This window comes from Tachypleus tridentatus, chromosome 2 (genome assembly GCF_004210375.1).
Source record: "Tachypleus tridentatus isolate NWPU-2018 chromosome 2, ASM421037v1, whole genome shotgun sequence".
NCBI lineage: Eukaryota > Metazoa > Arthropoda > Merostomata > Xiphosura > Limulidae > Tachypleus > Tachypleus tridentatus.
This window is the reverse complement of record NC_134826.1, coordinates 88,416,862-88,431,633: the sequence shown is the minus strand read 5'-3', so window position 1 is coordinate 88,431,633 and position 14,772 is coordinate 88,416,862. Positions and strand designations below refer to the sequence as shown.

The window sequence follows — 14,772 nt, the reverse complement described above, 5'->3', positions numbered from 1 at the left end:
TAGCTGCATGCCGCTGTCGACAAGGCTTTTCACCCATCAAGTTGGCTGAGAATGCAAAATATGAAAACGCTATTTACCGGTTGTTCCACATGACATACTATTTGGCGTACACGTTTAATGCACGATATTACCAATTTCTCGCATGAAATTTACCTTCATACTGACACCCTCTGGGAAACACGAAAACCTACCTTTTCCCCAACCCTAACAATAAACAGTAGGATTGTCCTTCACACAGTTTCCTTCTTTCAATTATATCATAATTATTCTTGTTTGTACAAGTGTCAAATCAGGCAATAGATTCATTATTTAATTCAATATTACAACGATTGCGTGACAGTGCACTTTATATGAATCTACATTTCTAAAAACAAAGGCTTGAATGTAACTAATAAACGTTTTGGATCTTTAAAGTAAAAGTGTTCGTGAAAAACCTGTTTGAGTCGTAATACTGTTACTTAGAACGCGAGTTAACTTAATTACTGTGACCCTATACGGTAATGTAAATGTCTCTTTTGTAGTGAACACTGTTTGATAAAGTTTTAATTATTATATATGTATAACAAAAATGTAGTATTCAACAACTTTCGATTTTTGGAGGGAAATTTTGAACGATTTTAGTCTTATGCGAACTTAACACTGCCAGTATCAGCCAATGGCAAGACTTCCTTTATTTGAACTCGTAAATTATTTTTGATACGTGTTTTCAGAAGGGTGGTCCACGTAAAGAGTTTGAGATTGTTGAGTACAATAACTGTTCAATGTGGAATTAATAAATGCTAACTGTTTTAACCCTTTTCTGGATGGGTGGGGCATGCCCGTTGATAATCGATAGTTAAGTTCATAGTTGTGAGTCTGAGAAAATTTATATGAATTTGTAGGCTACATTTCGTAGTTTCCATAATTTTTATTACGATAATCACTTTATTCTTTTGATAAGGGTTAACCGCGAGTCATTTTTAGTGTTAGGAAACATTTTAGGTAGTTTTTATCTTCATGCAGTAGATGGAGACGTAATACTTTTTAACTAACAAAATTATATTATCAAAGAACCGAAATCACACTCTTAAGGTAGCAATGTTTTTTAAGGTGTTTCTTGATACCTTTTATAAAAAATAAATATTGTGTAAAAATATATAATTGATTTATTAATTTGATCTACGCACAGAATATTTGGTGTGTAAATCAAAATTCGTATAGATATGTATATAATAGTTTATTAAAATCCATTTGATGGTCAACATACAAGTAACACAACGGAATGCATAATACCCAAATTCAAAACACTATTTTTCAAGCAAGTTCTGATTCAAGAAACTGCTGATTTTGATTATGCCTGAACCTTACCAAAATAAATACCACATAATAACAAAGCTCTTGTACAATTCAGCTTTATATTTACAATTAGTTTCCAGTTGTGGGGTTAGTTTTGTTAGATACAATACTAATAATAACTAATCTTGCTGCTTCACTGGATTACGTAACAGTACACGAGGTATGCAGAGATGGCTTCAGGAATTTTATGCAAACAAAAGATGTACTTCAAAGAAAAAATATCAGTGAAAGATGTATTTATTCACTCTCTTTTTCCTGAACTACAACGTTAAAAACTTTAAGGTTTTATATTTTAATTGTAAAAGTTGAAAACGTACGTGTTACTGAGAAGTCTGTCGTAATAATGTTAACTTCTCCTTAAGAAGGTATCACCCAGTATCACATACAAAAGTTGTGATGGTTCTAGGTCTAGTTTGAAAACCATTACGGCTACCATCGTTACGGTGTTGTAAAAATACTAAAATATGTGATATATAATAATTTAGTATATACATATATTTGTTAGCATCTAATATAATATGGTTTGAGTTTTGTTTTCAGTTACATTCATAATGTGTGGTATATGTTGAAAGAAAGAAAAAATAAAATTAATTAATATCTAACTCAGATCAAAGGTGAATTATTTTTATTGTCAAAGTAAATTTAGTATCTTAATGGTTTTCAACAAAACTACCCACAGTTTAAGAATGTCACGTTTGCAATTGAAAATAAAAGTAAAGGTTTTTATGTCAACTTCAATACATCTATATATTATAAATTATGAAATAACTTATCTGATTATTCATGCAACATACTTACTGATAAAACAAACACATTTCCTTCCTACAACCCCTTTTTTCAAAGATTTCAGTAATCAAATTTTCACCATTTTATGTTAAGGGTTTCTAAAAGCAGGTATGTCTGTGGACCAGCATTTCTCAACCATAACCACCTTACTAGTCTATGGAATTTCAAGAAAAAAACAAAACAAAACAAAACAAACTGATAGAATATTTCCATATAAGTAATGACAGTTTTTCCCTGTAGTTGCAATTTAGTGGCCCATGACAGTTTAATGAAGCAACATGGCAGTCACTGGTATGGAAAGTATTGAAAAATGCTGCTGAAAGGTAATATATCCATAACTTAAAGTTTAAGAGAGAAATACAAGGTTTGCACATTTTTAAATTTTCTCACCTGACAACATATATATATATATTAACAAACGTAGTTGTATATATATATATATCCATTTCTAAATTCGCAGTTTTCTTATCTTACACAAAACCAGAAAAACATTCATCACTGTATAAGTTTCAGGAACTTGTTAAAACATTTAAAGATTGGTTGAATATCACAGTTTCTATTGTGACTGTAAAATACATCAGTTGTGCAAATTATAAAACTCTGTAAATATTCCTACCTCAAAGTGTCGTTTTGAAAGCATTAGCATGAAGACCACAGTATATTTTTTAAGATTCTGTGAATAAGAATACTGTTAGTGTGTATGTAACAAATCAGTTCCTTTATTTGTACATGACATCACATTGGTTACTTTGAGCATTCCTAACATTGTACAAAGTTTATAAATGACAGTACATCCTGCTGTCTTGTGTCATTAGACATTAAATAACCATATTTGGAATTTAACAGCAAACATTTTAAGCTCACTACACAAAATAACGGAAATGAAAGACAAACCAATATTGTAAATGTTTAGGTAATATTAAGAGGTATGCATACACATCAGATCTTTTGTTTTGAACATACCTTGTAACATTAGGCAAAATGTTTGAAAGACACTAAACTGGACCTTTAACTTTAACAAATATATACTTTAACATAATTTTGATTCTTCCAAAAGCACTAGATGTTATGGAACAATCCTAGTAAAATAGTCTTTCATATGAAAACAACTATTTAACCATTATTATGGGTGTTTTATGGTTGTTAATGATTCTTGTTTACTGGCAACATCCGAGAGTCTGAGCAGTAGAAATTGTTTGTCTCGTCCAGCATCAATAAGTTGGTCCTTCAAAACTTCAGCCATATGCTGGTAAGCTGACAACTGGGCCAAATAGTAATATAAGGTCAAGCTGAAAAGATAAATGCAATTAAAAAAAACAAAAAAATTTGCAGATGGTGATTTTAGTTTTTATTAAAGATATACATTAGAACAAGAGCTAGACCACCATATTAATTCTAGTATAATTTATAAAACACGGTTGTTACTGAAATAAACGTGCAGCTGTAAAAATTTTCCTTTGGTCATTACAGAGTATCTTATCTTGTGCAAGTAATATCCTTTCCCTTTCATGTAACAAGAGCAAAAACAAACAATTCTGATAAAAAAAAAACTGATTCTGATATATTATGTTTAGATGATTCAAACATGTCTGACGATGTTCTAAAAACAAACACTGCTTCTCAGAAAAGTAAAATCTGTATGATAGATAAAACTGCAGGAGGCATCACATGAGAAACATTATCAAAAAACAAATAAACATATTAGAATAAGAATAGTAGTATATGGTCATATCTATCAAAGAAAACTTACCATAAAATCATAAAACAAGGTACAGCAAAACCAGCACTTGTCATGAAGTCAATAATGTTTTGTAACATCGTTGGCCATGAACGAACCATGTCTTTGACTGGGGACCACATAGTAGAGTAACTACGGAATGGACCACAGCTATAGGATGGTGAAACCCTATGACAGGTACAAGTAACAATCTCATAACACATAAACTAATACTTTAAATATTCTTTTATACTTATGGTTTATGAATGAAACATCAGAATAAATATCTACATAACAATATCAGAACTATTAAGTTATATACTTAACATACTATTAATACAACTAAGCTTAACTTATATACTTAACATGCTATTAATACAACTAATCTTATATACTTAACATACAGTTAATACAACTAATCTTAAGCTATATACTTAACATACTATTAATACTTCCTGTCTGCTGCTCTTGTCTTTAACCAAGAATTTTTTCACTTTAATCTTGTCTATGACAAACATGTACATATTTCCACACTGTATAATTACTGTGATAATTCTTTCTACCATAAACAGTATCCAAAAACTTACATAAAGAAATTTCTCCTGGAAACTTTTGTAAAGTTTAGTTTTACTTTGTCAAAAGAATGACAGAAGGAATAATTTCTAACTTTAATAAACATCCAGGTTTCTTACACCTCTTCATTGATGATGGGTTAACTCAAGGTTACAACATTTAGTTACAAAATTTAGGAAAAGAAGACAATGTATGGGTGAAATTACGGTCATAATAAACATATATATGCAATATGTACAAATGTTTTCTTTTTTTTCTTTTTCCCCATATTCTGTAATTATGGAGTTTCATCAAGTACTGACAGCTGCAGTTATTAATTATATAAAACTCTTCGTGGTTTCGATTTTTGAGTGCCCATCTTAACCAGAAAATAAATTATTACAACTTCAGAGAGCACTGTTACTTACTCAGATACTAAATTATCAGAACTTCTGAGAGCACTGTTACTTACTCAGATATTAAATTATTAGAACTTCAGGGAACATTGTAATTTACTCAGAGGGTAAATTATCAAAACTTCTGAGAGCACTGTTACTTACTCAGTAAATTATCAGAATTTCAGAGGAAACTTACTTATTCAGATAGTAAATTATTAGAACTGTAAAGAGCACTGTTACTTACTCAGATAGTAAATTATAAGAATTTCAGAGCACTGTTACTTACTCAAATAGCAAATTACCATAACTTCAGAAAGCACCATTACTTACTCAGATAGTAAATTACCATAACTTCAGAGAGCACTGTTACTTACTCAGATACTAAATTATCAGAACTTCTGAGAGCACTGTTACTTACTCAGATATTAAATTATTAGAACTTCAGGGAACATTGTAATTTACTCAGAGGGTAAATTATCAAAACTTCTGAGAGCACTGTTACTTACTCAGTAAATTATCAGAATTTCAGAGGAAACTTACTTATTCAGATAGTAAATTATTAGAACTGTAAAGAGCACTGTTACTTACTCAGATAGTAAATTATAAGAATTTCAGAGCACTGTTACTTACTCAAATAGCAAATTACCATAACTTCAGAAAGCACCATTACTTACTCAGATAGTAAATTACCATAACTTCAGAGAGCACTGTTACTTACTCAGATACTAAATTATCAGAATTTCTGAGAGCACTGTTACTTACTCAGATATTAAATTATTAGAACTTCAGGGAACATTGTCATTTACTCAGAGGGTAAATTATCAAAACTTCTGAGAGCACTGTTACTTACTCAGTAAATTATCAGAATTTCAGAGGAAACTTACTTATTCAGATAGTAAATCATTAGAACTGTAAAGAGCACTGTTACTTACTCAGATAGTAAATTATCAGAATTTCAGAGCACTGTTACTTACTCAAATAGCAAATTACCATAACTTCAGAAAGCACCATTACTTACTCAGATAGTAAATTACCATAACTTCAGAGAGCACTGTTACTTACTCAGATACTAAATTATCAGACCTTCTGAGAGCACTGTTACTTACTCAGATATTAAATTATTAGAACTTCAGGGAACATTGTAATATACTCGGAGGGTAAATTATCAAAACTTCTGAGAGCACTGTTAGTTACTCAGTAAATTATCAGAATTTCAGAGGAAACTTACTTATTCAGATAGTAAATTATTAGAACTGTAAAGAGCACTGTTACTTACTCAGATAGTAAATTATTAGAACTGTAAAGAGCACTGTTACTTACTCAAATAGCAAATTACCATAACTTCAGAAAGTACCATTACTTACTCAGATAGTAAATTATCAGAACATTAGAGGGCACTCTTACTTATTTAGATAGTAAATTACCAGAATTTCAGAGAACACTGTTACTTACTCCAATAGTAAATTATTGAAACTGCAGAGAACAGTGTTACTTACACAGATAGTAAATTATTAGAACTTCAGAGAGCACTGTTACTTACTTAGATAGTAAAGTATCAGCACTTCAGAGAACCTTGTTACTTACTCAGATAATAAATTATTATAATTTCAGAGAACACTGTTAGTTACTCAGAAAATTAAAACTTCTGAGAGCACTGTTACTTACTCAGATAGTAAATAATCAGAACTTCAGAGAACACTGTTATTCAGATAATATATTATCAGAACTTCAAAGGAAACTTACTTATTCAGACAGTAAATTATCAGAACTGCAAAGAGTACTGTTACTTACTCAGATAGTAAATTATCAGAACTTCAGAGAACACTGTTACTTACTCAATAAATTATCAGAACTTCAGAGAACACTGTTACTTTCTCAGAGTAAATTATCAGAGCTTCTGACAGCACACTTACTTACTCAGATAGTAAATTATCAGAATTTCAGAGAGCACTGTTACTTACTCAAACAGCAAATTACCAGAACTTCAGAGAACACTGTTAGTTACTCAGAAAATTATTAAAATTTCTGAGAGCACTGTGACTTACTCAGATAGTAAATTATCAGAACTTTTAAGAGCTCTGTCAATTACTCAGATAGTAAATTATCAGAACTTTTAAGAGCTCTGTTAATTACTCAGATAGTAAATAATCAGAACTTCAGAGAACACTGTTATTCAGATAGTATATTATCAGAACTTCAGAGGAAACTTACTTATTCAGATAGTAAATTATCAGAACTTCAGAGGAAACTTACTTATTCAGATAGTAAATTATCAGAACTTCAGAGAGCACTGTTACTTACTCAAATAGCAAATTACCAGAACTTCAGAAAGCACCGTTACTTATTCAGATAGTAAATTATCAGAACTTTAGAGGACACTGTTACTTATTTAGATAGTAAATTATTAGAACTTCAAAGAACACTGTTACTTACTCAGAGAGTAAATTATTAGAACTTCAGAGAACATTGTTACTTATTCAGATAGTAAATTATCAGAACTTCAGAGAACACTGTTACTCAGATAGTAAATTATTAGAACTGTAAAGAGCACTGTTACTTACTCAGCAATGGAATACCCAAGAGGAATGATGCACAAGACGAAAGACAACATCAAGACAATCATGAAGAAAGCATTGGAGCGAGAAGTTTTGTACGGAGTTTGGGAATGTTCATAGATCACCATGACAGCAAACTTAAACAAGAAATAAGGTTCATACATATTATCTATCTATACTGAGGGTTCATAGATCATCATGACAGCAAACGTAAACAAAACATTACACTTGTACATATTATCTGTCAATACTGAGAGTTCATAGATCACCATGACAAGAAATAGAAACAAGAAATAATATTCATAAATACTATCTATCTAAACTGAGGGTTCATAGATCATCATGATAGCAAACTTAAGAAAGAAACAAGATTCATACATATTATCTTTCAATACTGAACTCTGTTCAACTATGTTCACTGAGGTGGATAATTATTTTTATGATAATGTTTGTTTAGGTCACAAAGAACCATTCGTTACTAGTGGTTACATGTGCTATAGAACAAAGCTGACATTAACTCAGATGTAAAGTTCAGTGACAAAATAAAACAGTTCTAAACACCTTGTTAGTTCCTGTCTAACAGAATAGCAAAAATATGAACATATGTCACAGCAAGAGGGCACAGCAAGGCTACATTCTCTACAGGTAAACTGTGTTTATTGTAAAGCTGTATATTCGTCATCTGCACTCTGCCCACTTCAGAAAACCAAACCCCAGATTACAGTGTTGTAAGTCCATAAACCTACCACTGATTCACCAGGGGACCACTAAAGATAACCTGTTGACAGTACAGTAATTCTTTCACATACACTTCACAGAACTAGCATATCACTAAGCCACCAGATATACCAGAATATGTTTGGACAATTACATTTACACACGTCTAAAGCCATAATCAGTAGCCTCAATAAAAGAACAATAAATAAAAACACTTAATAAAAATATGTTAGGTAAACATTTTAAAACAATGATATAATAATTTACTACATATCATATAATATCTTTTATGTGAAGTAACTATAAAAAAAAAGTTAGAGTAAACACTGTAGTGTTCAGAATAAGTAATCTAGGATTCTGACACGGACAATAACAATTCACTTCTTACTGTTCATCTCAGCTGACTTTAGAAAGAAGCAAATTTAGTTTTTCAGAAACATTGTCATTACCTTGACATTCATTGTTAAAAACAAAAATGTTCGAGGACAAAATTAGTCAACTGTTACTTGTCAGAAGTCTTATAAATAGATTAAAAAGAAGGACACACCTGCTTCATATAAAACAAAACGACAACAAAACAAAAATGTTTGAGGGCAAAATTAGTCAACTGTTACTTGTCAGAAATCTTACAAATAGATTAGAAAAAAGGACACACCTGCTTGATATAAAACAAAACAACAACAAAACAAAAATGTTGAAGGACAAAATTAGTCAACTGTTACTTGTCAGAAGTCTTATAAATAGATTTAAATAAAGGACACACCTGCCTGATATAAAACAAAATGACAGCAAAACAAAAATGTTCGAGGACAAAATTAGTCAACTGTTACTTGTCAGAAATCTTACAAACAGATTAAAAAAGGACACACCTGCTTGATATAAAACAAAACAACAACAAAACAAAAATATTCAAGGACAAAATTAGTCAACTGTTACTTGTCAGAAGTCCTATAAATAGATTAAAAAGAAGGCCACACCTGCTTGATATAAAACAAAACAACAACAAAACAATAATGTTCGAGGACAAAATTAGCAACTGTTACTTGTCAGAAATCTTACAAATAGATTAAAAAAGAAGGACACACCTGCTTGATATAAAACAAAACGACAACAAAACAAAAATTTTCGAGGACAAAATTAGTCAACTGTTACTTGTCAGAAATCTTACAAATAGATTAGAAAAAAGGCCACACCTGCTTGATATAAAACAAAACAAAAATGTTGAAGGACAAAATTAGTCAATTGTTACTTGTCAGAAATCTTACAAATAGATTAAAAAAAAGGACACACCTGCTTGATATAAAACAAAATGATGAACTTTAGTACAGTAATTCCAGGAAGTAATGGGCTGTAGAAGGTGCCAAGCCTAGTTTCATTACATTAAAAAAATATATATAAATTAAAGGTTGTTGTTAAGTAATACTTGCATTAAAAACAAAAATAACTAATATCTACAGACAGAATGGTTAAGTCTAAAACAAATAATTTATTATGTTAAGACAGGTTTTGTTATTATTACAGTGGAAATCTTATAACTTGTGTACTTTTGGAAAGTATATCTTTGTTTTTTATGTACGAATTATGTAAGTACTTCATTAAGCACGTTTATTCAATTGTAATTTATTTATATTTTATCCTAGGTTTTTTTCCAAGCAACACAAATCAAATTTGTCAAGTATTCTCGACTGAACAAGTGTTATCATTTGCAGCTATCAAAGTAGAACAATCTATACACTTTTAGATTATGTACAGACACACTTTACTGAAACAAAACTGACATCAATCTTATGTTGGAATATTTACCATTCATATGGTTATAAACAGACAGTTGAAAAAATGTCTTGTTTTGACACCATTTCTAAATCTCTTTTAACACTGTCCAGATATACATTTTAATACCATCTGTAAATTTGTTTTAACATAATCTGTAAATGCATTTTAACATTATCTATAAATCTGTAATTTGCAAAAAGTGTTCTTTTTTATGTAAATAAAGAAAAGGCCATATTAATTTAGCTACATGTATGTCGGTAAAAATGGAATTTTGAAATATCAACTCTACTCTGAAGTACCTTCATCAACAATCTTGTTGAGAGAAACAAAAGCAAGTTTATTGTTTATTAAACTAGAGATGCTGACAAGCTAAATGGTCTCACAATTAATTCATAAATTTTGTAAGCAGGAGTGAAATTCAGCCAGTACTCACTGGTATACTGATTAGTGGAACATAATTTTTAAAGGTGGTACTAGGACCAGGGCATATTTGAGCTGCTTTGTTATTTTTTTATATTTTCATGTGGACTTTTACTTTCTTTTTCAAAAATAGCTCCACCTACCTAAATTAGTACCTCTGCTTTTTATCTTTTGAGAATTTCATCCCTGTTTGTAAGTATATATAGTTAAACATGGAAACTAAGTACCAGTAATAGTAGCTTTAGAATAATATCTTTGGTCCAATCAATAACAAACTGTGCAAAATCAAGTTTATCCCAATTTGAAAAAGTACATCAACATATAGATTACTAAATTACCAAAAGAAATAACTTCCACATGAATGGATGGAATGCAGAAAATTAAGCCTATGGAGGTACAAATGGAAATAAAAATAATTATTTCATTTATTGGTTAACACATATGAAGGACTATAAAAATTAAATAAAACTAAACAGTCACTTAAGATTCTATATCTTTAATAAACATATATCTTAATATGCAGTAGATATTGCTTGAAACAAAGCACATATATGTTTTATTTTTCTAACAGGGTGGATGGCCTTCAAATGTTGTACAGACAGTAACTTTTAATGAGTTTAAGAAAAAGCTTGATAAGTAAATGAAGAGCTGGCTTAAAGCTGTTTTTTTTTTAAAGTTAATTTAATTTAGAGTGTGGAACAGCCATGATGAACCAATAGGTCCTATGTTGTCCCAAAATGTTAAGTTATAAAGATACAGATGAGAGAGACATCAAATAAACAAACTAATTTAGTACCAGCAAAGTGTTTGGGAATAGACAAGATCCAAAACGTTAGAAGTGATATCAAATTCCTTCACTCCAATCTTCTTAGCACAAGCACAATGGTTAACCACCAATCTAGGAAAGAAAACAAAGATGACTTGTTTGTTAAATGTTTGTATCATATACCATATATTTTATAGTTGGACATTTGAAATAAAAAAAAACAAAAACTACACAATGAAACTGTCAGGTTACTCAAAAACAACAAGAAATTATCAGTAATTGGTGAAAGAAAAAGAAAATAAAGATAAAAAAGTATATGCATGCACACAAACACAAAAATAAAATCCTAAAATATGATATTTGCATTAACCACCTGACTACTTTCCATTTTTCAAGTTGACTTGTAACCTATCTTAAGAAGCCACTTTCTATAATAAATAAAATGTTACACTTTCCATGAGAGTCTGTTAAAATACAACTAACTGTAAAAAATTCTTCCTCTTCTAAGACTTCACCTAATTATCCCCAATTTGCCATATATGGTATATTCCAACTCTGGTAGCTGAATGCAAGTGAGCAGTATACAGTTTACGGCTAGCAAAAGTTCCACATTTAAAGCAGCTGCAGTCAAAGGATTAATAGTGTGTTTTTAACACATCTTTTTGAATATTTATTCTTCATGTTCAGTGGGTTACATTTCTTCAGTAACAAATGTTTTTCACGTAAAGATTAATCATATTTTTAATACTCAAAATGAGCTATGTCCTACCATGTAACTCTACTATGGTATACCTTAAATAGCTTTCAGAAAGGTCCTGGAAAAAAACAACAAAAGTAACGTAGTTTGTTTCAGCATTAAGTAAATGATTAGAAAGTTGAGAGAACATTTACAAAGAAATAAATTTTGACAAGTTTTTCGAGGTAAGATAAAGAAAAAACCATTTTATTACTGTGACCTTCTGACTACTACAGGATCTGATATGAGATATTAAAGTGAAAATGTATGTAGTATTAATAAGAATTTAACATATGGAGAAATTATCCCAGATTTACATAAGTTTTAATAAATTAATCAACTGCTCTTGCTTACAGAATAATTTGACTAGAATGTTTTCAGATAGTAGATAATTAATACAAATTTCAAAAGAGAGAGAGAGATTAGAATACACTGTTTTGTTTCATCAGTTGGGTACCTCAACTGTTAATGATAGTCTCGGCCTTAAATTCAGTAACGTTTCACGAGGTTCAACCAGTCTAGAAGATTTATATTAGTCCTAAAACTAAAAACAATGCTAATAAAGGACAGCAATTTCTACAATAAAAAATATAATAATAAATATAGATACATTAAACATTTTTAATTGACACTTTTAATAAGAGTCGTGTTAAAGAAATAACAGAGTACATCTCATGTTACAGTTTATGAGAAACTTTTACCAAGTGCTATATGATTAATTTTGAGATGACTATGTTTACATTTATGATCAGTTATGGTAATAAAAATTTAAACCTTCCTTTCAATGGCAATCATTTTTATAAGAAATTACTGTTATTGAATATTCTACAGTCTGGGAGCTAGGTTAAAGCATTCTGATTACCTCATTCAATCAATCTAGGTAGTTACTTTAATACTATTTTTTTAAGTGCTTACAGGATTTTCTTGTTAAAAGATTTGAAACTATTCTACTATATGCACAATATTTGGTCAGTTCAAGTAATTTATAACATAGGTAAGGAGAATGATTAAAATAATCTAAGAAAAAACAAACAAACTTACTTTCGAACCACTTCTATGACAAATGTGTTGAAAACAACCACAACAAAATCCACAATTACCAGCTTATATAACTGTTGACCAATGTATGTTTCCCAACACTGAAAAATAAAATCAAGTAATATGCATATTGTGCCACAACATCAAAATGTGAATCACTTAAGTATTAACATCAGCTGCACAGGCTGATGGAAAACCAATTCCAGGACCAAAGTCTCACATTCTCAAGGAAGTAATTTGCTAATTTTAATAGAATGTAAACTAACCAAATATCCTAATAAAATTGCTTTAGAACCATCTTTGGAGAAGATGGAATTAAATTACATGTGAATTATCCATTCCTTTACCCTATCAACAATATTATGATCTTAAATTTCCATCAAAAGTCTTTAGCATATTTCTTCACCTGTAAACAAAGGTGCATAAGTTCAAAGCTTGTTTACTGACCAGTTTTGACAAGTCAGCATATTTCCTACTTTATTCTAACAACGTCGTTCCAACAATAGTTAACTGAAATTTGTTCACCTGCAGATAGTTCAAAGCTTGTTTACTGACCAGTTTTGACAAGTTAGTATATATCATATTTTCTAGAACCAGTTTTTCACAAAATAAACACAATGGTGTGACTTATCACCAGTAAAAATGGAGGATGGGAGAGTAATACTTTCAAGGATTTTTTTTCAGGACCTGCTGATAAAAAAACACTAATTTTCCAAAATTTCTAGTACTGGAAAAATTGCTTACAAAATTCCATTACCTTGCAGAATTTTCTTGACTTTTGTAAGCCTTGTAATAAGCATTTAAACTGAAAACATCACATAAAATATAGATCCTAAACCAGCAGACTATCTTTGACTCCAAAAGATGGGGTACAGAGGATAATAAACAGTAATAAGCAAAGTGAGGGGGTGTATTGTCCCCATCTTAAGTTACACCAAGGTCATAAGCTGACTTTTTCAACACAAATGTATGATTATTAATCAAGTTTTATATTCAAATATTTTAAAGTTTGAAAACCTAAGGTAAAGAGGTGTATTAAAAATATGCATATCTGTTCCATAGCATTCAGAGGTAAAACTGATATCAAAGGTTTCTTAATGCATTAGAAAACGACTTCTCCACAACAGTAAGAGGTAAAGCTTATGTTCATACCAGTGGTTTCTTACAGGCTAGTCTGTTTATCCCCTGCTTGCACAAACCTACAGTAGAATCACTACAGTTGATCTGATGATAGAATGAATAAACCAAGCTCCCAATTGATGCCAGCCTAAGGAACACTGTTCTGTGAAAAAAAATCACATAATTAAAGCTCCAAGTTAGTGATAACTTAAGGAACACTGTACTGTAATTACAGCTTAAGGAAAAGTTCTGTAAAAAACAAACAAACAACATAAATAAAGCTTGTAATTAATGATAACTTAAGGAACAATGTTCTGGAAAAATAAAATCACATAATTAAAGCTCCTAATTAATCATAATCTAAGTAAAAAAAAAAAGAAATGATAATCATGTAATTTAATCTTTCAACTGATGATAACCTAAGGAACACTTGTTTTGTGTAAAAATTACAAAATTAAAACTTGAAAGCATTTTCAAAAATATGTTGAGAGAATTAAAACTTAAACGAAACATTCATTTAATTCACTGAAAGAAGAAAACAGTTTATTCTGATGTTATCAAACAGTTGAAAATTAAAAAAACAAATACGAAACATTGAAAGTACGAAGGAGGAAAGTTGTTATTACTAAATATTGAATATACAACACTGGAAAATTGTGGATAGTAAACAATGAAATCCTGAAGTTTAGGCTAAGTGCTGAAAACAAAAGGAAGATGTAAACAATAAAATTTTAAAATATTTGGGTGAAGAAAGTTGAAATCACTGATGCTAAGAATCTGAGTTTGAGATTAAAATGTTGTACATATTATATACCTAAAATGTGAAGTAAGGAAGATGTGGCAGTGAATAGAAACAAATG

At 30.1% G+C, this 14,772-nt stretch overlaps 1 protein-coding gene across 8 annotated transcripts in view; it reads right to left on the bottom strand.

The window, feature by feature from the left end:
* Window positions 1-1,198: 1,198 nt before the first annotated feature.
* LOC143244443 (transmembrane channel-like protein 7) overlaps window positions 1,199-14,772 on the bottom strand; it is a 44,221-nt gene continuing 30,647 nt past the window's right edge. For 6 of the 8 annotated variants that reach the window (XM_076489099.1, XM_076489095.1, XM_076489096.1 and 3 more), the window contains 7 exons: window positions 13,946-14,075; window positions 12,797-12,894; window positions 11,050-11,151; window positions 9,351-9,426; window positions 7,350-7,480; window positions 3,872-4,027; window positions 1,199-3,410 (listed from right to left, as the gene is read on the bottom strand). In XM_076489099.1, the coding sequence (XP_076345214.1) occupies window positions 3,245-3,410; window positions 3,872-4,027; window positions 7,350-7,480; window positions 9,351-9,426; window positions 11,050-11,151; window positions 12,797-12,894; window positions 13,946-14,075 (859 nt within the window). In that variant the 3' untranslated portion in view covers window positions 1,199-3,244. The remainder of the gene's footprint in view (window positions 3,411-3,871; window positions 4,028-7,349; window positions 7,481-9,350; window positions 9,427-11,049; window positions 11,152-12,796; window positions 12,895-13,945; window positions 14,076-14,772) is intronic. The other 2 variants (XM_076489100.1, XM_076489101.1) reach the window with 1 other exon arrangement.